Raw genomic sequence first — 23848 nt, forward strand, 5'->3', positions numbered from 1 at the left:
CAGCAGTAAAATGAAAACTAGTCTCTTTTTTTCTATTTTTACATTTTTTTTGTGCCTAAAAAAATTGCAAAGTAAAATTTCTCTGGTAAATGCATTTTGGGAAGAAAAATGATATCTTGAAAATCCTCTCCTTTTATTCACCCGGTTGCGACAGGAGCACGAGAAGCCAGTGTTGGCAGGTGATGGTGTTTTTGTGAATATTTTTAGTTTTTAGATGGAACCACATTCCCTTTTGGATTTCACATTGTTTGGTAAGGAAACAGTGAGAGAGTCACAGGACACCGGATTCTGGCTAAGAGGTCGGGGTGTTAGCTACTGTCGCTGTGCGGCTGGCATATTGGAGGTTGGGAACTAAGAGGGAGCTATCACTGCTAAGACAAGGTTGTCCAGGGCAGGCCACCCGGCCACCACATGAGGAACCGGATCCTTTCTTAGAATTGTTTCTCAGCCATTTAGCAGACAAAGAAGATGCCATTTCACGTTGTCTGTCTCTCACAGGACACAGTTGTGAAAGTTCCCCTCCCTGTGAGAGAGGACAGTAAAACCTGTCAAAAACCTCTTCAGAGGCACAAGGGGAGGAACCTGGCTTTCCAGCTGTTGTCCTGACAGCGTTTTCTGGTTATAGAACTAGGAAAGTGTGTTGTTTTCAAGAAGAAATTCTTTTTACTTAGCCATTGCTTGAATTTCCTGATTTTCTCATGGCTTCTTAGCTGGTCCAGGGATGCAGAGGTGTGCTTTATTCTGGTTTTATCTCTTATTCTGAAGATGGCCAGATGTTGCACCGAACCTGTGGGTGTCGCCAACTCCCTCTTGCGTTTCCTTTATGGGAACATCGTAAACACCACATTTTAGCTGTTTATAGTTACACAGAGCGGTGTGGCCTTTTTGAAGCAAGCATCACGGCTCTCTTCATAGTTTACAGAAGCGCTGCAGTGAGACAGGGCGGGAGGTGAGGGAATGCCGTGGGTAAGATTAGATCTGCTCACAGGGCAGGGCAGATCTAATCTTTATTAGATCTGTTCTAATTCATATTCAGCCGAGTGAGAACCGATGGGTTAGCTGTCTACAGCGGTGCTCGGTGAACACTGCTTGGGCCAGCAAGACTGAAAGGGTCTGAGTGAGTTAGAAGACTTATGAGTTATGAAGGGATGCTCACCGAGGGCTGGAGGACCCGTGTGAGTTATGAAGGGATGGTCACCCGAGAGCTGAAGGACCCGTGTGAGTTATGAAGGGATGCTCACCTGAGGGCTGGAGGACCCGTGTGAGTTATGAAGGGATGCTCACCGAGGGCTGGAGGACCTGTGTGAGTTATGAAGGGATGCTCACCGAGGGCTAGAGGACCCGTGTGAGTTATGAAGGGATGCTCACCGAGGGCTGGAGGACCTGTGGAGTTATGAAGGGATGCTCACCCGAGGGCTGGAGGACCTGTGGAGTTATGAAGGGATGCTCACCTGAGGGCTGGAGGACCCGTGTGAGTTATGAAGGGATGCTCACCCGAGGGCTGGAGGACCTGTGGAGTTATGAAGGGATGCTCACCTGAGGGCTGAAGCACACCAGTTCCTCAGTCACATCCATTGCGTGTGACACCTGAAGTTGGCTGATGTCACCACACTCCCTCGCCTGACAACCATTGTGAAAATGAATTCATTCTGGTTCTATGTCTCATGTAAATTAACATTTGTAAAGTGCTTATGGATAGCAAGTCTGTCTAGTCTTTAAGGTAGAAAGACTGTTTCTGCCAAATGTGTGACCTTGCATTTATTTCCCCTGATGCCACACCTCAGATGAGAGGCCAGGTGGAGTCTCACTTGAAGCAGGTAGAGCGAGCCCGCCACTCCTTCACGTCAGCCGAGCAGAGACTTCAGGAGTGTCAGGAGAAGCTGCAGCGCTGCAAGGAGAAGTGTGCAGAGCAGGCGCACACCGTTAGGGAGCTCCAGGGCCAGGTGTCCCATCGTTCTTAGTCTTGGAAGATGCGTTAAAGGAATATTTGACGTCGTTTCGCCCATTGAGGGCACTCGGGCCGGGTTGAACTTTTTATTCCTGTCTATATCAGGGGATGGAAATATTTTCATGCAGACACTCTCCTGTTACCTTGAGCATGTCCTGGTGACACTGGGGGTTGAAGTAGCTGATCCAGGTTTTTGTGTGAGTCTGCGACTGGACGTGGAGAACATAGTGCAGCGGTGAATGAGAGGAGGGCAGTGGGGACTTGCATGTCTGCTTCTTGACATCAGCATAAGGGAAGTAATAGTTTACCTTGCAAAAATTAGAATGTGTTTTAGTTAGAATTGTGTGTCAAGCTTATTGGGATTGATTCCATCCTTTTACTTAGTACCTTGTGTATCCTTTTAATCACCATGCTTATAGCTCCTCCCTCATTGCTTATCACCCAGGAAGCACACATACGTGTTTTAGGGTTCCTGCATGTTTGAGTCTGGCTGCCAGTCTGTTTCTGTACTTGCTACACTTTTCAGGAAGACTTCACTCTGTGTCTTCCAAATGAACGTGTTCACCTCTTAAAAATACCAAGCCAATTTCCATGAAGAAATTTTTCTAGAAAAATAATCATTATATTTTACTTAAGTTGCTACTTTAATGTGTGGAGGGAATTTTTTTTTATTTTATTTGATGTGTATGGGTGTTTTCTCTGCATGTCTGTGTATCACATGCATGCAATGCCCACAGTGGCCAGTAGAGAGCACTATATTCCCTAGGACTGGAGTTAGGTGATGCTTGTGTGCTGGGAATTTAACCTGGATCGGCTGGAAGAGCAGCCGGTGCTCTTAACTACTGAGCCATCTCTCTAGCCCTGATGAGACAATATTTTTATTATTTAAACTACTTAAACTATTTAAATCAGACTTTGAGGCAGAGGGAAGAGTAGTCCTGACATGAGCAGCTGTGTGTTTGATTTATTTGGGTTTGACTTTCAGATGAATCTTCACAGTGGAGCATTGCTGATATGAGAAACCTTAAATACCTGATTAAAAATGTTAAAGATTTTCACACAGTTTTTTTTTTTTCTTTTTGGTTTTGTTGTTTGGCTTTTGAGGCAGGGTTTCTTGTGGCCCAGGCTGGCTGTAGCCTGAGGGTGAACTTGAATTTCTAATTCCCTTTCCTCTACTTCCTGAGCCAGGATTGCAAGCAGGAGCCACCACACCTGGCTTTGTATAGTGCTGGCTTTTACGTGCTGGGAAAGCTGCCGGCAGCTGAGCCCCATCCCTAGGCCCTGCGTAACTAAATGTCTCTCTTCAGTAAAACACCGGCCAGGATATTTTCAGTTACCATCACATAGGGGAAATGTAATTAATTGTCTAACATAGATGGCATCAGTTTTACAACCCAGTGAGGAGTTGGAGAGCTTGTGAGTTAGCATTGTAGATATGGCTTGGTGTCTTTCTGTGTATTTATATCTTCTTGTTTCTTGTGCTTCTAAATAGAGTGTTATTTCCTTGGAAGTCAATGAAGAAAATAACTGAAAAAATGTTGTTTTTTTTTTTCTTCCTCCACTTAGGTTGATAGGAACCATAGCCTTCTAACCAAGCTTTCTCTTGAGGAGGAGAATTATCTCATTCAGTTAAAGTGTGAGAACCTGAAAGAGTAAGTGTCAAGGTGATATAAAACTGATGGTGCATGTTCCCCGTGCACTATAGTTTGTATGTTTGTGTGAGATGCATGTGTATATATATATGCACATATATCATATATACATATTTCTGTAAAAAGAAAGTTAGAGCAAATGGATGCAGAGAACAAGGAGCTGGAGAAGAAGCTGGCCGACCAGGAGGAGTATCTGAAGCGCAGCGACCTGGAGCTGAGAGAGAAGGCTGCAGAGTACGCAGTGCTGTCCAGGCAGCTGGAAGCCGCTTTGGAAGAGGGGAGGCAAAAGGTACAGATGGCCTTTATTTAGAAGCTTCCTAATTAGTTTGCCAGAGTCGTCTCCCACTGCCAAGCCTACAGCTATTGTTTGGATGCTGATGGCAGGGTGGAGGGAGCAGCTCCGTTTTTGTTCTTTACTTAATTTTCCCTCAGAGCAAAGCCCAGATATCCCTGGGCCAGGACTGCCTTTCCAGATGAGGGCCGATGTGGCAAGAGAGTGGGCAGAGATGGGAATGATCTGGAGAGTGTGCTCCTTCCACACACCTGCTCTGCATGTGCGTGCACGTACGTGTGTGTGTGTGTGCAGTTGAATAATAAATAAATGTTTTCATCTTGATTGAGATCCAGTGAGCTCTAAAGCTCAACTTCTCTGTCACAAATATTTGTTGCACAAACAAGTACATACAAGAATTACATTTCAGTTAAATCCATGAAGCCAGCATTCAGCCTACCCAGCCTCTTGGAGTGTGGGCACTCTGATAGTGCTTCACAGGCAAGGATGAACAGGCCAGACCGAGCTCCTGGGGCACTCAGTATAGCAGGGGGACCATCCTCTCTGCAGGTTCTACAGTAGAGGAGGGCTCAGGTGGCACCAGAAAAAGAGGGTATTTCAATTAGAGTGGAAGGCAATGGTGGGAAGGCCTCAAAGAAGAGATGAATTCATCAAACTACTTGACTGGAAGAGACTATTGGAAATGGGGTATGTTTCAGGGTCAGGTAAAACCCGACACAAGGGAATCCCCAGGAATCTACAAGGATGGCCTCAGCTAAGAATCCTAGCATTGTGGATATGGAGCCTGAACTGGCCATCGCCTATGACCAGATTGGTGCTTAGCCCAATTGTCATCAGAGAGGCTTCATACAGCAACTGATGGAAACAGATGCAGAGACCCACAGCCAAACATTAGGTAGAGTTTGGACGGAGCGCCAGTCTTGTGTGTCTGTCTAGGTACTATGTGCACACTGCCCCTCCTCAGGGTATCTCAGACATGTAATCGGTGTTCAGTGAGACCTTGCTATGTTCCACCACTACCACCCAGTTACCACATGACTATAAATACCACCAAAAATGGCAATTAGGCTTAGTATGTCTGAAAACTGTCAGGAGATCTCTACCCAGGTCACAGGCAGTGCAGGCTCGCACACCCCTCTATCTCAAGTTAATTTTTCCAGATAACTATGATGCATATACACTCATATATTGTTGTGCTTCTTCGGATTAAACTCTTCCTTGTTCCCTTTGCAGTGCTGGGGCTGAACCTAGGGCCTTGCACAAGCTAGGAAAGCAGCTACCACTGAGCTGTATCCCAACTCAAGATAAAATACATTTGATACTTTCCAATGGAATTGTTTAACACCCAATTAAATCTACTCGGAAAAAAGTAGTGTACTATGGCTATATCAGGGCTTCAAAATATATTTAAGGAAAGCACATTTATTTACTTTATTCTTTTAATGAAAATTACAGGTTTCTGAAGAAGTAGAGAAAATGTCATCTAGAGAGAGGGCTTTACAAATTAAAATATTAGATCTGGAAACTGAGCTTAGAAAGAAAAATGAAGAACAAGATCAACTTGTTGGCAAAATGAACAGTGTAAGTATTAACATGGCTTGTATCATAAGAGTGAGCATCTAATGTGCACTTCCTGAAAAATGAACAGTGTGAGTAATAGCACGGCTTATATTATAAAAGTATAAGTATTAACATGGCTTGTTTCATAAGGGTGAGCATCTAACATGCATTCCCTGTAACTTTGATAGATCTTAAAGTGCAGCTGGAGGTGAGTCAAGACTTGTTTTGCTGCTAACACTAGAAATGACAAATAATAAAAATGCAAGAATGTGCTGTTGCCATCGTGCCGGAAGATTCGCTGCCCTGCTGGGTGCCAGCTTCAGTCACACTGCCTCCGAGTCTCATCAGGGAAGGCTCCTGATGAGAAAATTTAAAATCTTATTAAAATTTTCATCTTTTAAAGATACATGCAATCTAAAGTTATGAACTGGATTTTATATCTGTCTTGATTAATGAGTATATCTTAGAAAGATATGATTTTTAATATTCACCACTGTTCAATCTGCATAAGTGCTGGATGCTTCGGTCCACTCAACCGTGAAATGAGAATACCAAATTGGCTGTGTTTAACTACTCTCATATTTTTCCTGAATATTCATGAAATAGTCTATTGGCATAGGATAATCTTCAAGCTGGCATTGGTCGTGCTTAAGTTACTTAATAACTGTCTACTTGATAATTACATAGGAAATGTTGGTGCTTTATTTTTCCAGGAGTTGGAGGCTCTGAAAACTTTTTTTCAATTTCCTTTAAAAAGATGTAAACCTAAGAGGTTCAAAAAGTTAAATTATTTTGACATACATTGTTTAGTCTTATTGCCTTCAGATGTTTAATGAAAACTTAATCAGTAAAACATTCATCATTTTTAATTTAACACAGCTGTTTGCTGGGTTTCTAAACTTACAAACAAATAAACAAACTCCTCTTCAGGATTCCCGGTATTGTAAAATATGTGTGATGTTCTTTGTGCAATTGAAGCCCCTGAAAAAAATAGACTGAGATGAGATGGATTTCTCTGTGCTGTATTTAAGACTTTGCTAAATCTTCTAAAATAAATGGGTTAAGATCTGATGTCAGACCTCATAGTTGTTCCACTAGTACACAGTCTGGAATTCTGAGCCTAAGTTTAGAGAGAGCTAGAGATGAGTTCATGTGTCCTGTGCCTTCCAGGGCACAGACGGTCTCTAGTATATTCCACAGTACACTGCCTCCCCGACAAGCCTTCTCATGGTTTTGGTTGAATACTTTGGTCAGGAGGTGGGGTGGATGCACAGCTTCCCAACCATGACAACCCTACAGAAGCCACAGGATCTTTCAGAGTTCATTTGCGTTTGCATTCTGCTGTGCAGTGTATGATTGTGTGGCTACTATTTCCTCCACACTGATGCTCCATAAAGACCATCCCCATTCACTCTGTGACTTGTGTGGTCTGATCTATTGCATTACCACACACAACCTGCTTCTGCTGGGCACTGCTCAGTTTCAGCTGCTGTGTAGGAAGTCCTGCTAGGAAAAACCCACAGGGTCTGTCTCTGTTCTTGGGGTGTTTCGGTTTTAGCTGAAACACGTCTTCTAAATGCTTGCTGCATTTGCCCACCTAGAAACCTGTCATAGCCAAAGTCCAAAAACCTGTATGCGTGTAGAACTTCTTCCTCAAAGGACATGAATTAAGTTTTTAAAGAGTTTAGGAGAAAAGGTTCTCCTTATCAAAACTAGAGTTTTGTCAGTTCTTAAAATAGCTTCCTTTCTGAATGCATATTCTAATGGTACAGCAGATATTTGAACTGTGTAGACTTTGGGTCTGGTTAATTTTGATGCTTGCTATTTTTAATTATTTGCAAAAAAATTTTATAATACAATTTATAAAATAAAATTTAAAACATTTTTATGTTTTATGGGATAAAATATGATATTTCGCAGAAAAATGACAAAAAGAATATGAAAAGATGTCATGTGAAGCATAATAGGAACTAGTAATGTCTGCTCTAAATAAAGTTATCTTACATTAAATCTCTAATAATCTAGGGCTAAGTAAATGTATTACAGTAAACGATCAAAGTAGAATGATCAACCATAGATTTTTTAATTGCTAAGGATATCGTGTTAAGGAAGATGATATTTAAAAATCCTTTGGTAAAATTGACATATTTGATTATTTCGTATATATTTATAGCTTCATCTTGTAAATGAATGCCATACTGAGTCTCTGTTCTCTTTTCATCTAGAAAGCCCAACACCAAGATATCCGCTTGAAAGAAATCCAGCACAGTCTTGAGAAGTCGGAGAACCAAAATGAGAGCCTTAAGAATTACCTACAGTTTCTTCAGATTTCCTATGTAACCATGTTTAGATAAGTTGTTGAATTCATGACCGCTGATTGTCATGCTTTAGGTTTATAGGTTACCAGTGTTAGGGTTTGTATGTGAAGATAATTGAGATATAATTTATTATCTCATTGAAACTTTAAGAAATGATAACTCTTAGTATTCCTTTGTGGTAGATAATTTGCATCGAACTCTGGTTTAATTCTCTTTTAAAAAATTAATTTTTAAAGTATTTTTATCTATATATGCAAGAATCAGAATTATTCTTATGAACCATTGAAATAAATTTGTAATAATCTAGGCCAATTATGAGCCAAATACATGGTTTTAAGTAATGTGTTTGCTTGTTTTATATTGTAATGCTATATAAATAAAATATTCAGAAATTTAATTTTAATAATGATATAACATGTTCTAAAGATAGCAAATGTCTCACTGTACTTTATATTGCTCCGAGTATATGTTGAGTTCTCATCATCGTTTCTATGTGACTTTATATGTAAACTATTAAATCATAACTATTCAGTGCCTGCTGATGGTAGCAGAACAAAACATGTTGTTAGCCTGTTCCTTTTTATAGGCATTCAGGCCATCCTGTGAAGCCAGAGCGCCTTTCATCTTGTGTTGGGATTGTCTGATGTTGCTTCTACAGATACCTAGAGCCTTAATGCTAATGAGAGGATCAAGAGGAGAACAGCTTACTCTGCCCTTCCCATGGCCAAATCACAGGGGATGACTAAAATTACTCATTCCTAACACTAAGAGGCTTTGGGATAAGGCCTTTTATTTTCTTTTTGAGATTATAATATAATTACACTTCTCCCTTTCTCTTCTCCCCCCCCAACATGTCACTGCTCACCTTCAAATTTGTGACCTTTTATCCCCTACAAATTGCTATTGCATCTGTGTGTGTGTGTTTCTAAATATAAGCTGTTCATTGTTGACAGAGGTTTTTGTCCTGCCCTGTTCCCACAGTCATTCAGTCCTAATGAAACATACAGAGGTCTACCTTAATTATAAACTGATTGGCCTAGTAGCTCAGGCTCTATTAATTCTTATAGCTTACATTAGCCCATAATTCTTGTCTATGTTAGCCACGTGACTTGGTACCTTTCTCTGCGAGGCAGTCGCATCTTGCATCCTCTGAGGCTGGGTCATGACTGCAGACTGAGCTTTCTTCTCCCAGAATTCTCATTGCACCACCTCTGCTTCCTGTCTGGCTACTGGCCAATCAGTGTTTTATTAAAGTACGATTGACAGGGTACAAATGATTGTCCCGCAGCAGTTCTGTGTATATAATGTTACTTATATGTAAGTCTCCACGGCTGCCATTTGGCACCGGACAGACAGTTGGCATGCTCTCCCCTGGGGAGGACTGCCTTTCCTCTCCCAGCTCTCCTCAGTTGCCTGTACTTCTTTGTGTAGGGTTGAGGCCTCATGGGCTTTTCCCTGTCCACTTTGGCTTGACTATTGGTATCATCTTTGTTCAGCTCATGATTGGGCAGCCATGTTGGTAAGACCTTATGGGTGCAGCTTCTGATGTTACTAGGAGACACAGTCTCACAGAAAATTCCTTGATTCTCCTGCTGTGAGAGGCTTTCTGCCCCCTCTTCCAAAATGTTCCCTGAGCCTGAGAAGCCTGTGTGTTTGGTAGGTGTACTGAGAAACTTACCTGACTATGCAGTGCTAGTAAAATCATAGAGAATCTTCAACTACGGACTTACTAAGCCAGTGTAATTCCTAACAGCCATCTATAGACATTTGCTCTTAAACCCACAAATAAGTGTAGTAGGTATTCACCCCTCATCAAGGAGCCTCCTCTTTGTAACAGAAAACTACATCCAGTCAGAATGCAGAGTTGAGGAGCCCAGTCCCAATGGGATAAGGTCTTTATTACTATTAGCATGAAGTCAAAGGGAGCTCAAGAATCTGTTTGCTGTCATCCCACCCACAGTGTGCCACATTGATCCACAGGGATCAATGATTATAACTCCTCTTGGAGAGTGGCTGAGTATTGTTCACAGAGCACTTACTCATCAAAGATCGCCTGGCCTGGCATAGTGGCTCAGGCTTTATTAATATCCTAATTACTTTGGAGGCAGAACCAGGAGGATTGAAAGTTCAAGACCTGTATAGACTTGAGAATGGGTTGGAGGCCAACTTAGTAAGACCCTGTCTCAAAGAATGAAAAATCGGGAAAGATGGGACACATCGCTTAGCAGTAGATCTCTTGCCTAACATGTAAGTTCTGGGTTCAGGCCTCAGTACCACAAATAATTACACAAAATAAAAAAAAATAAATGTTAGTAGTAGAGTCATTCATAGAGACAAACAAGGTCTCTCTTTGTGGCCCAGGCTAGTCTTGAGCTTGTGGCTCTTATACCTTAGCCTTCCGGTTCCCGAAGTCAGTCGTTTTCCACTTCATCCAGCTCTAGTTTGCTAAAGTAGCACAATCCAGAATGTCAGGAACTGGTTTTCTCTCACAGCTGTTGTCCTTTCACTTTGATTTAGTCCATCTGAGTTCTTTGTTGGTTCTCCTAGGGCCTAAGGAAGTATCCCTAAGGCTCCTGAGCACTCCCTGCCAGCAGACATGCATGCCTTCTTGTTGGTGTCTTGGGCCCCACATAGTGCTTTGCTGTACACTACTCGGGTGATGGATATGGAAAGAGCTGGCTGCTTGACTTAGTGTTTTGGCTAAGAACAAAACAGAAGCGTAAAGAAATCAACTGCTATGGCTGCAGTGTGAAACCCGAGTTCTAAAGCTGGCATTGGAGCTCAAGTCTGTGACTACAAATTCAAGTTCTGCATGCAGAAGCACCTTCCTGCTGTAGCCACATCAGAGCAGGGGGAGGCTCTTAGCTAGGAAGCACTTGATGCAGTCCCGTTCTAAATGTGATCTGTGAGTGGCTCTCACTTTCCAGGAAACTGAGAACTCAGAAGTCAAGGAACTCACCCTCTTCACATGGCTGGCAGTCGGGAGGCCTGCCACTCCACATGCTCTGGCTGTCCTGTCTTCGTATGACCTCTAACAAGGATATGCTTATGTATGCATGGATGGTTTGTGTCCTTAACTGTACATCTGCATCAGAGTAACTTTCGCCTGGAGCCTTCAAGTGTGTGTACCTTCAGTGTTTTAGATGGAGTGTGAAAGGAAGGATGATGTCTCACAGCATCTTTATAGTTGGTACTTTGCAGCGAGGATCTAGATAGACTCTAACAGTGGAAATTTGCCAGATCCTGTGTGCTTTGTGCTTCCCTATGAAGCACTGAGCCCCAGCATCCCTGAGACCTCAACAGTGCCCAGTGTCCCTGAGCGATTTTTGTGTCCCAGCTTCCCACCACCCCAGCAAACTGTCTCCCCATTGTTGTAGCAGATTTGGGGATTTTCTTTGTTGTCAATATCCAGGCCTTGAGATTTTATTAACTTATACAAGTTTTATTCTTCTGCTCGGTTTATTATCACTTTGTCCTTGTGTTCCTCCCTTCCCTTTGGCTCTCTGGATCAGGATCTGTCACTAGGCTTCTCGGAAGGGTCCACCTGATTTTTTGACCACTAATAAAGTTTTGGACGAGTGTAATTCCCCTTTTCGGTTGGAACATTGGATTTTTTAATCTAAAACTTATGTGTTTCTTAATTCCTAAAATCACTCTTGAGTTATGTAATTCCATTATATTTTCATTTTCGTCAGGGTCCTTTTCTGTCTCTTCCATTGGTTCTACTTAAGTAGGCTTCTCTTATTTTGGTCTGCTGGCCTTCCTGCCGTCCAAGCCTCACAAGTGAGTTTCAAGTTTCCTTGCCTGCTTAAGGCTGCGGTTTCCTCAGCACCTGCCAACAGCCTGTTGTGCACATCTGCTGAGCAGTGGCAGACCAAGTGGTGAGAGGTGTGGAGACCTCAGTTCTCAGGGAACTCTGAGCCACGCAGCCATCTGCCAAGGCTCGGCGAGGAGCTCTTCTGCCCACAGACTCTCTTGGTTATATCAGCCATTCTTTCTCAATACAAAGATTGGTACCCCTTCAAGTCCTTCTGGGATCAACAGGTCTGGGAAGGTAGGCACACAACCAATGGAGTCTTCATTCTTCTGTGGAAGTAAGCTGAATGTACGATCCATCGTGGAAGGAACCTGCACCACCTCAAAGACTTGGGTCTTGCCTGCTGATCTGTGGTGTCTTCATATTTTTAATTAAAAAAAATCCCAAGATTTTGTGTTCATGGTAAACATATTTTGTTTTTGCTTGCATGTAAGTTGACACATGTTTGGAGCTGCAGGGATGTGGAATGCCTCCATGCTTTGGTAGGCTGACAAAACCACTCAACTTCCTCTTTGTTTTGCTTATCCCTAATGCAATTTTACTACTTTTATGCTAATTTTTTACTGAGATAAATGACAACCTTGAAGATTTGTCAGCTGGAAGAGGAGCGTGGGTGCGTGGGGTTGGTGAGAAGTCGTGGTTCAAGAATGAAGTCCTGTGATACAATTTTCAAAGCTGTAGTAATTTTAGATAAAGAGGGACAGTGATGAGAGGACTCCCTGAGGTTAGGAAGGTAGCCACTAGAGTCAGATTTAAAAAAGGGGGGTACAGATCTAAACAGAGAACTCTCAACAGAGGAATCTAAAATGGCTGAAAGACACTTTAAGAAAATGCTCAACATCCTTAGCCATCAGAGAAATGCAAATCAAAACAACTCTGAGATTCCATCTTACACCTGTAAGAATGACCCAGATCAAAAACACATATGACAACTTATGCTGGAGAGGACGTGGAGCAAAGGGAACACTCCTGCATTGCTGGTGAGAGTGCAAGCTGGTACAGTCCCTTTGGATATCACTGTGGCAATTTCTCAGAAAATTAGGAAACAACCTTCCTCAAGACCCAGCAGTACCACTTTGGGGTATATATTCAAAGGATGCTCAACTGTGCCACAAGGACATGTGCTCAACTATGTTCATAGCAGCGTTGTTTGTCATAGCCAGAACCTGGAAACAACTAAATGCCCCTCGACCGAAGAATGGATAAGGAAAATGTAAATTTACACTATGGAGTACTGCACAGCAGAAAAAAAATAACACCTTGAAATTTGCAAGCAAATGGATGGAGCTAGAAAACATTATTTTGAGTGAGGTAACCCAGATTCAGAAAGACAATTATCACATGTACTCACTCATAAGTGATTTTAAAATATAAAGCAAAGAAAACCAGCCCACAAATCACAATCCCAGAGAACCTAGACAACAATGAGGACCCTAAGAGAGACATCCATGGATCTAATCTACACGGGAAGTAGAAAAAGACAAGATCTCCTGAGTAAACTGGGAGCATTAGGACCTTGGGAGAGGGTTGAAGGGGAGGGGAGCAGAGAAAAAAAATGTAGAGCTCAATAAAAATCAATGAAAAAAGAAAAAAGAAAGAGAGAAGAAAGAAAGAAAGAAAGAAAGAAAGAAAGAAAGAAAGAAAGAAAGAAAGAAAGAAAGAAAGAAAGGTGGCGAAGCCTTGGTGAAGCTGGCTTGGTGTGCCAGGAGTTGGAGTGGAGAACAGGTGCCCATGAGGACAGTTGAGCCGAAGCAGGTGGCTGATAAGGAATGGAGTTTCTGTCCTCAGCATGGTCCTCAAGGGCTGCAGGTCCCGTGCCGCCCAGCACCCTCACACAGTGGAAACAGCTTGTTTTCCTTGAGAGCCAAGCTCTTCGTCCCTGGCTCTTGCTGAAGTCCTGCTCCTCTCAGGTATTTCATGATTGACATTGGTGACTTTCGTGGTCATTTGTTCCCATCCCTCTTAGCTGCTGATTCTCTTCACTGTTCTGGCAGTATCTAACAGACCCTGGCAGACAGCACGAAGCAAAGGCAGATCTACTGGATAGATGGATGAATAGGCAAATGGATGAGGATACCACCCTTCTGAACTGCAAAGTAGGAGGGTTTGCCTAAAAAACTGGGGATACTGCAATGTGAAAGAATGACCAACACTGACCCCCAAGAAAGTGGCCAGTTCTATCATGGCTTCTCCTCTGACCTCCCTCCAAGAATGGAGTGGGCAGAATCACCAGCGGACATAGGACAGATTCAAACTAGGAAGTAGAAATTTGAATGGAAAAGTAGCAATAGACCCCCAGTGGCAGCAGGGTTCCAATTGATAGACATTTAAAGTGTAAGTGGAAGCAATCAGGAAAGAGCTATCTAACCTGAGATGAGAAAGAACAAGCCCACCAAACCCGAAAGTGTTCTCACTTAGGGCCAACCCACACCCATGACGTCATAACATGAGTGGGTAAAGTGGCAGGAAAAACTCTTGGTTTCCCGTCAGAGCTCCAATGGTCACCTGCTGTGTCAGAGATTTGAATTTGTTTTCAGCTGCCAGATCTTTGGTTCCTGGCTGCCACAAGGGAAGCTCTGATCTCTGAGGGCGGCTGTGATGTTTCAGCTGCTGTGACTGTTAAGTGGTAGCCTGCTGGTCTCAGGACTGCTGTGAAGGTCCCACAGCTTCCACTCAGGGCTGGTTACCAAGTCCTGACTGCAGCCACCACCGCTGCATCACCTCTCAGAAAGGGCCAGCCTTGCTTTCATCAGAGGTAAGAGATTCAGGGTGCACGAGAGCTTGTGTATAATCAGTTGCGCATTCCACAGGCCACAAGGGAAACGTGGGGAACAGCTGTGGGAGAGAGTACTGAAGGCGATTTGAATTCGTAGCTTCAGACATGCTACTTCCTGCTCCTCCCCCTTCCTTTCTCCTCCTCCCTGAGCCCGACAGGGCACCAATAACAGACTAAAGAAATAATTCTACTGAAGTTGAACTGGACCAACTAATGTTTTCTTGGAATTTCCTTTCAGGAATATGGGCGTTAATGAAAAGCCTCCTCCAGTGAGTGAGGTCTCAGAAACAGGATCCCCAACTCTCCACACAATGTGTTTCAGTGGGACAGGTAAGTCTTTTTTCTCCCCCTGCCCTCTATAATGATCGCACAACCTTGAGGAGGGAGGGGCCTTGTGATTCTTAGAAGTTTTGGGAACTTCCTGAGATTTATGAGTTGTTTACTTCTTGGGGTTTAATGGTTTTCCTCTACTGTGGAAATTTTCCGTTTGAAATTAAAGTCTTAAGGGTGCACCCTCCAGGATGGAACTGTTCAGAAGATGTTGCTATATAACTCCCGGCTCTCCTTCCTCCCTCCTTCCTTTCATTTCCTTCCACTTTCTTTTTCTTTTTGATGAATGAAAATCCTGAGGGGCTGGAGAGATGACCCGGTGGTTAAGATCACTGGATGCTCTTGTAGAGGGCTGGGGTTCTATTCCCAGCACCCATAGGTGGCTCACAACCACCTGTTAACTAGAGTTCCACCCAATCTGATGACCTCTTCTGGCCTCTGGGGCCCCAAGCACCCACATGGTGTGCATACACACACCAAACAAAATATCCATGTACATAAAATAAATAAGTAATAAAATAAAAATCCCGTGTGTTTCATGATACCTTTCGAAGATTACTTAATTGGAGAAGGTGATTCGCTCACAAAAATTGCGATATTTTGTGCTTATTTACTATAACTAATTGTGACTCTTAAATTTTGCTTAAAACTTCAAATTTTAAGATATATTTTCAATAATAGTTGAAACACTTTTCTCACTTAATTTATACTATGGCATTATTTGGGTAGGGGTTAACAGTAGGAAAAATATTGTTATTACTACATGACATTGCTATTGATAATTACTTTTAAAACATAGAGGTTAAATCTATGGTTTCCTATTGTATTGCTTAGTAACAGGAATGTACTATTGGGCAGCTTTTTTTTTTTTTTTTTTTTTTGCCCAAATTATGTAGACTTACACAAACTAAGGCAACCATGTAGGGGAAATAACCTTAGGGACTATGGTCACATATGTGAGCTCTCACTGATCAAATTTATTGTGTAACTATTTAGCTAGAAATGTAACTGTATACAGGGGACAACTTTTTAAAAATAATCTATCGATAATGTAATGTAAAAATCACTTTTTAAAAAGAAACATAAGAGAAAGGACATCTAAACCCAAATCAGTAAGCAAGTGCAGATGATCTTTAGGGGAAAAAATGTTTTCTGGCAGAGGCCATGGGAGTATACAGCAGGTGACAACTAGTGTTTAACAGGCTGACCTACCAGATGAGTGGTTCCACTTGGAAGGGCTTTGTGGTCACTGGCTGTAGATAACTGTTTGTCTCTGTCTGTTACTTCTCTCAGAAGTCACTTCATTTCCTCCCTAAGTCACTTTCCCACTGTTGTGTGTTTATCTCATGAAAGTATTCCATCTACTGGGCACAAAATACCTGCAACTCTGACCTTGTTGCTTAACTGTAAAGTTTTAAACTTAAGATTCACTTACAAAAGCCTTTAGTCTAGTTTGAACTTGATCTGAGGGAAAAATGAGCCAAATTGTGTGCAATTTGCCTTAGACTGAGGAGAAATTGTTATTTTCTTGTGTTAGTCTGAGTAAAAGGAACAAAGCAGGCTTTAATATCTTACAGCCTCATGGAACAATAGATCTAATTATGAAGCATGTCCTAGCATATTTTCTACATATCAAAATTATACAGATTAATGAGAAGTCATCTTCCTGATCATCCACAGATCTATGTGTGCCCAGTAGATGGAATACTTTCATGAGATAAACACACAACAGTTATTTACACACACACAAAAAAACCCTGAATGGGCTGGAGAGGTGGCTCAGAGGTTAAGAGCACTGCCTGCTCTTCCAGAGGTCCTGAGTTCAATTCCCAGCAACCACATGGTGGCTCACAACCATCTGTACTGAGATCTGGCGCCCTCCTCTGGCGTGCGGGCATACATCGAGGCAGAATGTTATATACATAATAAATAAATAAATCTTTAAAAAAAAAAACCCTGAAAAATTATACCAATTTTTTGTCTTTCAAGTCTCAAAGCTTATCTCTCTGGGCACAATCTCACTTCAGAAGCCTTGGAACTTTGCATTGCCCTTGCAAAGGGCTCTGCCCTTGTCACTCACCAAAGGAATGTGCTTTTGACCAATGAGCTGTGGCTCGTGTAATTTTTTATTATTGCTTCAAGCCTCCTTAAAAAAAAAAAAAGGTATTTAAGCCAGGTGAATAGAGAAACAGACAGAGGATTAAAAAAAAGATTTAGAACTACAGAATTGAAACAGAGATTGAAACCAAAAGATTTAGAATTACCGAATTGGAAGCTAGAGAATTACAGAAAACTAGAAGAGAATTAGAGAGGCAGAAGAATAGAGCACGACTCAGCGCATGTGTGAGTTCGTTCTGTACCCTCAGGTCGGAAACTTTCTAAGTTCCCTTTGCTACGCTGTGGCCTCGGACCTGAACTCTGGGAAGTGGTTTTGTGACCTGGACTCAGAAGCTACTGAAAGTTCTCATTATAATAGTGACGAGATCTCATTATAATAGTGACGAGATAATGGCTCTCTCTTTTGGTGCCAAGAAACCCAGCACCTCTTGTATGTGAAGCACTAGAAGCTGAGCTGTAGCCCCACTTCAACAATACTTCTTAGATAGTAACTTAGTGTAAACCCTTCAAACACTTCTTATTTATCTTATTTATCTATTTTAATTTTTTTCTGTTTCTATGGGTAAGTATAGTTAATTAACATATAGGCTCATAAATTTGCGTTTCTAGGCTAACAATATAGCAGCTTTATTATTTTGAATTTTTCTTATTTGCAGAATTTAATTCAGCCTTTCTGAAGTCATTCATGTGACAAGTAAAGCACCCCAAGAAATAAGAATTTTAATCTCTAATGAGCTAACCCATATTAAAACACCAAAGTTAATACTGGGTAGTAGAGAAGATACTTAAAGACACGTCCCTTCTTTCTCTGGCCTGACAAAGGAGCATTCTGTATACACTTTCACTAGTTCCTTTAACATTAATCATAATTATTTTTCAAGTTGATTTTTGATAATTTAGTTTCTAAGCAATCTCTGGGTTTGGCTCTGTGGTTGTGTTTTTCTCTTTGTTTTGACATGCACACACATAATACTTTAAAATATTGTTTTATTTTATGTATGTATATCAGAGAGCAACTTGTGGAATCGTGGAACTACAGGAATTAATATGTGCCCTCCTTCATTTTGGTCTTCTGTCTAATCTTCTTTTGCTATTTTCCCTTTTTTCTCCTTGCAGATGAGAACAGCTATTTTGTGTTATTGCATGCTGCAAGTATGCACTTTAATTTTTACTTTATAAAGGCTTACAGCTGTAAGTTGCCTTGAGTATCAGAAGAGACTGTAAACTTGGATCCATCTATTTTTTTGAGGCAGGATCCCATGCAACACAGGCTAGCCTCAAACTTGCTATTTTTGTTAGCTGGTTTGTTTTTTATTTCTTTGCCTGCTTTTTCAGTTTGACAATCATTACCTTTTAATTAAATAATTAGCCTATTTATGTTTAATATAGTTTATAGTTCAGCTTATATCTACCATCTTACTAGTTACTTGTATTCTTCTTCGGTTCCATCCATCCGTTTATGCTCCCTTTCCTCCTGTTGGATTCCACTTGTAAATTGTCAAATGTTTTACATTTCACTTTCCCTTTTGTTTTGAAAAGGCCATAAGAGCTCCAGATGTTATCTTGCATTTTTAAAACAGGGCATACTTTCAGCAGGACAGAGTTCCCTTTTGTGGGGAGAGGGGGTGTTAAGCAGATTGTGTAAAGAGGCACTGATAATCCTAACCCAATGATTAGATTGAATTGTATGTTACATTTTATATGTTGAAGGCCTAGCCCCAACATCTTAGGATGTAACTTTATTGGGATAGATCATCTGAAGGGTAACCAAGTTAAAATGAAGCTGTTAGGAACACTGGAGTACAATCTAATTCAATCTGTCTGTAGAAGAAAGAGATACCAGGGGGCAAAGGAAGAGCAGTTGAGGAAGGACCAAACGTGTTTACAGTCCAGAGAAGCCATGTGTTCTTTGGGATTTGGTCCGAATGCCTAATGAGTTGTCTCTTCTTTAGCTTTGACAGAGCACACGCAATTCTGCCCTGCTCTTTACAACTTTTCAGCCTAAGACTTTAGCCAGTCTCCCCAGTCTTGATATCGGCACACACCGTACGTGTTCAAGACCAACGTTTCGAAACCATGAGCTGTGTTTGCCTTCAGTTTTTCCTGTATTCCACTTTATGCACCAAAGCCTCTGCCAGTTTCTCTGATATCCCTTACCCTCAAAATGTGGCCTCATGCTAAGGACCATGCCTGAATTCCCAGCTTGTAGTCATGTCCAGAATTGGCCGTTGTACCCTCCAAAAGCAACTCCCATCCAAAGCTTCCAGCCCTCGCCTCCCACTTGCTGAAGGGCTTCTACCCTCAGTAGGTCTTTGTCTTTCATCGCTGTGTGAGTCTGCATGAAATTATGCTTCTCTCTTTTGTGGTTTTCTGCTTGGCTCTTTAGCCTCCTACCCTGTGTAGCTTCAGAGCCTGACAAATATTTTGAAGTATAAACCAGCCATGCATTTGATTCCTCTGCCTCCAACTTTGTCACTCTTAGCCATATGAGGTCCCCAACACCTTTGCCAGTATGCTGAACACCAGCTGTGGCTCTGTGCCTGGCCAAGCCGAAATTCTTAGCCTGTGACCTTTCTGGGAAAATGCAGCTGAGAATCCTTAGCTTACCTCTGAAAATGAGTTCCTTCAGCCATCCTTGCTTCCATGGCTCTGCACTGCCTTTTAAAAAGATCTGTACACTTTATTTGGGCTTTCTTGCTATCGTGGAGTGGCAACCTATCCAAGATTGCTTGTGAGATATATGTTGGGATAGAGGACTTCCAGTGTCACAGCTGGGAGGGCTTTGGGGGAACCAGGACTGTGGGAGGAGCTAAAGATCTGCAGGAAGTCTGGATGGTTGCAAAGCTCTTTGTCCCTACTCAGAAGGGGAAGTGTGATTATCATGGATTAACTAACTAACCAGCATTAGGAAAAACACTCCTGCTTTTCCATACTTTTAAACAACGAGAAGGAATGGCAGTTTCCAAAGAATACAGCTCTGATGGGAAGGCTTGCACTAAAGTAGCTCTTCCGTGCTGTGTGTCCGCGTCTGTGAAATTGTAATGATTGGGTATGCTAAAAAAAAAAAAAAAAAAAAAAAAAAAAAAAAAAAAAAAAAACAGGCGAAGTGGGTGTGTTGCCGACTTAAATCCTATTTCCAGTTACAGATGTGGCCTATCTGCCACAGGAAGGAGTGGTGAATCCTTTGTGTTCTGTATCGTCAGGCCGAAGGGGAATAAGGAAATGGGCAAACTCGCGAACAACGTTATGTGTCAAGAGCTGGAATTGATCCTGAACACAGGAAGATGGTTCAGGCCTCCTTCTGTGACATATGATAAAGTTTCTTAACCTTTTGAAAACCATTGCAGAAAATAACAATAAAATAATAAGTGTGTGTGTGTGTGTGTATTACATCCAGGCTGCAGTTTCCTCTCCCTCTTCTCCTCCCAGTTCCTCCCCCCAATTCTCCTCTTTGCCCCCCCCCCATCCACTCCTCCACCATTTGTATTCAGAAAAGGGCAGGTCTCCCATGGATATCATAAAAACATGTCATATCAAGTTGAAGTAAGACTAAGCACCTCCCCTTGTATGAAGACTGGACAAGGCAACCCAGTATGAGCAATAGGGTCCCCAAAGCCAGCCAAACAGTGAGAGACAGCCCCCCATTCCATGAGCAATCAGGTTGGGGGCCACAGAGTGGGAGAGTACTGAAAGAGACAACTCGAAAGAGGGGAGCAGTTTGAAGTCAGGTAAAAACCTAGCACAAGGGAATCTCCAGAAATCTACAAGGATAACCCAGCTAAGACTCCTAACAACCGGTTCAGATAACCTGCACTGGCCCTCTACTGTGACCAGACTGGTGCCAGGCCTGGTTGTCATCAGTGAGGCTTCATCCAGCAACTGATAAACACAGATACAGACTCACAGCAAACAGTAGGCAGAGTTATAAAGATTTGCATATATATATATATATATAATACTTGCTTTAAAAAGTCCACATGGTTGTTTCTAGTTAGGCATTCTGGCCCAGTTCTCTATCTGGTCAGTATGGGTTGATCTGATCCAGGCCATTCTGTATTCCTCCTGAGAGTAGGGCCTTCCACACTTATAACCCGTTTGTGTCCGAATCCATCTCTGGCCTTGCCTCTTATGTTCTAGGATTTCCTTAGTAAGGACCCTGTGAGCATAGTCTCATGTCCCTAGGGGAAGCATGGTACCAATTTGTAGCTTTGGTGCATAGAGGGCTTTGGTCCTGAGATCATACATGCATATGTGTTCTCTCCCTCTCTCTGTCTGTCTCTCTCCTCCTCTTTATCTCCCTCTCCCCTCCTTTCTCTCTTACTTACCCATCCCCACTCACCCACACCCCCCATATTCACCCCCCTCCCCCTGCCACACAATAAGCCTGATCCCTTCACATCTCTTGTCAATCTGGACTCCTGTTCTGTAGCACTTCTTCAACATTCACACTTAGTTGCACAGACGCAGAAAACAGGTCCTTAGCGGGCTGTTTTTGCCCTAGCCCTGTCTTTTCCCTCTCCACAGAATCCATATTGAAAAGAGATGGGACTGAAGAGCTCATGCATCGGGTAAACTGCTTACCGTGCAGTTTTGGAGACGTGAGCTCATGCATTGGGTAAATTGATTATGGTACAATTTTGGAGACATAAGCTCAGATCACCAGCACTCACAGAAAATGCAGCAGCACTATACCCCCAGTTTTAGAGGCTAAAACCAGGCAGATCGCTGGGCCTTGCTGGCCACTGGTCTAGTAGGCAGTGGTAGGGGATGGCACAATATGGACCTCTGACCTCCACGGGTGCATGCATAAGTGAGTGCACCCATATACACACCTGTAGACACACATACACACCATCCACAACCTTCCGACTCTGCTGAACCATGAATACACTGTGAATATTAATTACTGTGATACCTCAGTGAGGGATGATATGCAAGACTGACAGCATATATTCGTATATGAGAAGTCTATTTGGTGGGATGTGATATCTCTTGTGAGATAAATAGGTAGGGAAAGTACTTTCCTTTTATAGAATTGATTCTTGGTGGGGTTAGATTATAGCTGACAACACAGTCACACAGACACTCCAATTGAGAAACTGGGATGGTTGAGGTAGTAAGGCCCCAGAGCAAGTCTTCAGGGCTGGTGCTGAAGGGAGCCTCACCAGTGATGGGCTACATGGGTCTGCTAGGAGCAAGCCCGAGCCAAACAAGCGCTGGTTGAAGGCAAGGCCGTAGGACATGGTAAAGGCTGGTTGCTACGACTGCAGTCCCAATGCCACAAATGAACTGGCAACCCTGCACCCATCAAAGGTGAAAGGATCTGGTTGCGACTCTCCAGCCTCCTGTCGTTAGGCGATTGTATAACCACACACTTTAGTATATGGCTTTGGGGTTCATAGGGAGACTTATATTTACCAAAACAAAGAATTAAGTTGCAGAGAGTAAGCACATTCATAAGTTGGTACTGATTTAAGTATAAGATGAGCAGAATTTAATGTTTCATGATATTTTTAAGATTCTTTTTTGTTATTTTTAATCAGACATATGTGTGTATATACATATATGTAGGGTCTGTGCACACGAGTGTGGGTGACTGCCGAGGCCCATGGATCCCCTGGAGCTGGAATTACAGACAGTTGTGGATGCAGAGAAGTGAATTGGGCTCTTCTGCAAGAGTAGCAGTGTCTTAACCACGGTGCCAACTCTCCAGCCTCATGCCTAAGGATTTTTAAGGCAACTGGAGGAAAAAGTGTAAAATCAGGCTTATTAGATGCTTATTAGCATACTTTCTTTTTTAAAATTAAATTTATTCATTTATTTTACATTCCAACCACACTTTCCCTCCTCTTCTCCCGTTCCCTCCCTTCCCTTTCCTCTACCTCCCACCCCCCACAGTCCACTTTCCCTGTTTCTGTGCAGAAAGGACAGGCCTCCTGTGGGTATCAGCAAAGCATGGCCTGTCAAGTTGCTGTAAGACTAGGCTTCTCCCTTGTATTAAGGCTGGGCAAGGTAACCCGTTATGAGGAATAGGTTCCCAAAAGCCAGCCAAAGCGACAGGGACAGGCCCCGCTTCCACTGCTAGGAGCCCCACCAGTGGATCCAGGTTTCCAAGTGTTACACACATATAGAGGGCCTAGGTTGGTGCCACGCAAGCTTCCTGTGTTCAGACTCTGTGAGCTTCTGTAAGCAAGCCCAGGTTAGCTGTTTCTGTTGGCTCCCCTGGCTCACACAGCCCTTTTCCCCTCTCTTTGGTGGTATCCCCTGAGCTCTGTCCACTGCTTTGCTGTGGTCTCTGCATCTGTTTCCATCAGTTATTAGACACAGGCTCTGATGGTAGTTGGGGTGGTCACCAATCTATGAGTAGAGCAGAACATCTCTAGGCATTGCTCCATTGACTTTTTTCCTCCAGTTGTGTTTGGTTCTATGCTCGATCTCTGGGCCACCAGCCTCTGGGTCCTGGCACCCCAGGCAGTGGCAGGTGTGGGCTCATTCTCTTGGCATGGGTCTGAGGTGTGACCAGTCATTGGTTAGCCATTCTTTTGTCCTTTTATTTATTCTTCTGTCACACAATACATCATGACTGCAGCCTCTCCTCCAACCACCTCTCCCAGTCCCCTCTGCCTCCCCTCTCCCGCAGATGCACCGCTCTCCTTTTCCCTTGATAAAAGGGCAGGCTTCCCAGTGACAGCAGCTGTCCATGGCATAACAAGATGCGCTAAGACTGGAACCAAACTCTCAGGTCACCGCTGAAGGAAGCAACCCAGCAGGAGGCAAAGGGGAGAGGAGGCTCAGAGCTTGTGAGAAAGGCCAACCAACAATTGGTCTATCTTAAGGTCCAGGCTGCAAGTGGGAGCTCAGGCCCAGCATTGTTTGTATGGTCAAGAACTGGACGCTGTATGGCTCAGAGACTTAGGGTAGAACCAAACACAGCTTGTCAAAATAAAAAGAAAAAAGAGTCAATGTAAGATTCCTAATGATATTCTGTTATACTTATAGGTAAGTATATTTTTCTTAGTTTCATTCATTCCAGCTCC

The 23848-nt window shown here is 42.7% G+C and overlaps 1 protein-coding gene across 5 annotated transcripts in view; it reads left to right on the forward strand.

The window, feature by feature from the left end:
* Positions 1 to 8861, forward strand: part of Odf2l (outer dense fiber of sperm tails 2 like) — a 31534-nt gene extending 22673 nt beyond the window's left edge. For 3 of the 5 annotated variants that reach the window (XM_050160210.1, XM_050160211.1, XM_050160212.1), the window contains 4 exons: positions 3515 to 3600; positions 3727 to 3889; positions 5348 to 5473; positions 7678 to 8860. In XM_050160210.1, the coding sequence (XP_050016167.1) occupies positions 3515 to 3600; positions 3727 to 3889; positions 5348 to 5473; positions 7678 to 7806 (504 nt within the window). In that variant the 3' untranslated portion in view covers positions 7807 to 8860. Of the gene's footprint in view, positions 1 to 1784; positions 1944 to 3514; positions 3601 to 3726; positions 3890 to 5347; positions 5474 to 7677 lie in introns of all 5 variants that reach the window. The other 2 variants (XM_050160213.1, XM_050160209.1) reach the window with 2 other exon arrangements.
* Positions 8862 to 23848: the final 14987 nt, after the last annotated feature.

This window comes from Alexandromys fortis, unplaced genomic scaffold, assembly GCF_014885135.2.
Source record: "Alexandromys fortis isolate MF-2015 unplaced genomic scaffold, M_Fortis_MF-2015_v1.1 scaffold_124, whole genome shotgun sequence".
NCBI classification, from domain to species: domain Eukaryota; kingdom Metazoa; phylum Chordata; class Mammalia; order Rodentia; family Cricetidae; genus Alexandromys; species Alexandromys fortis.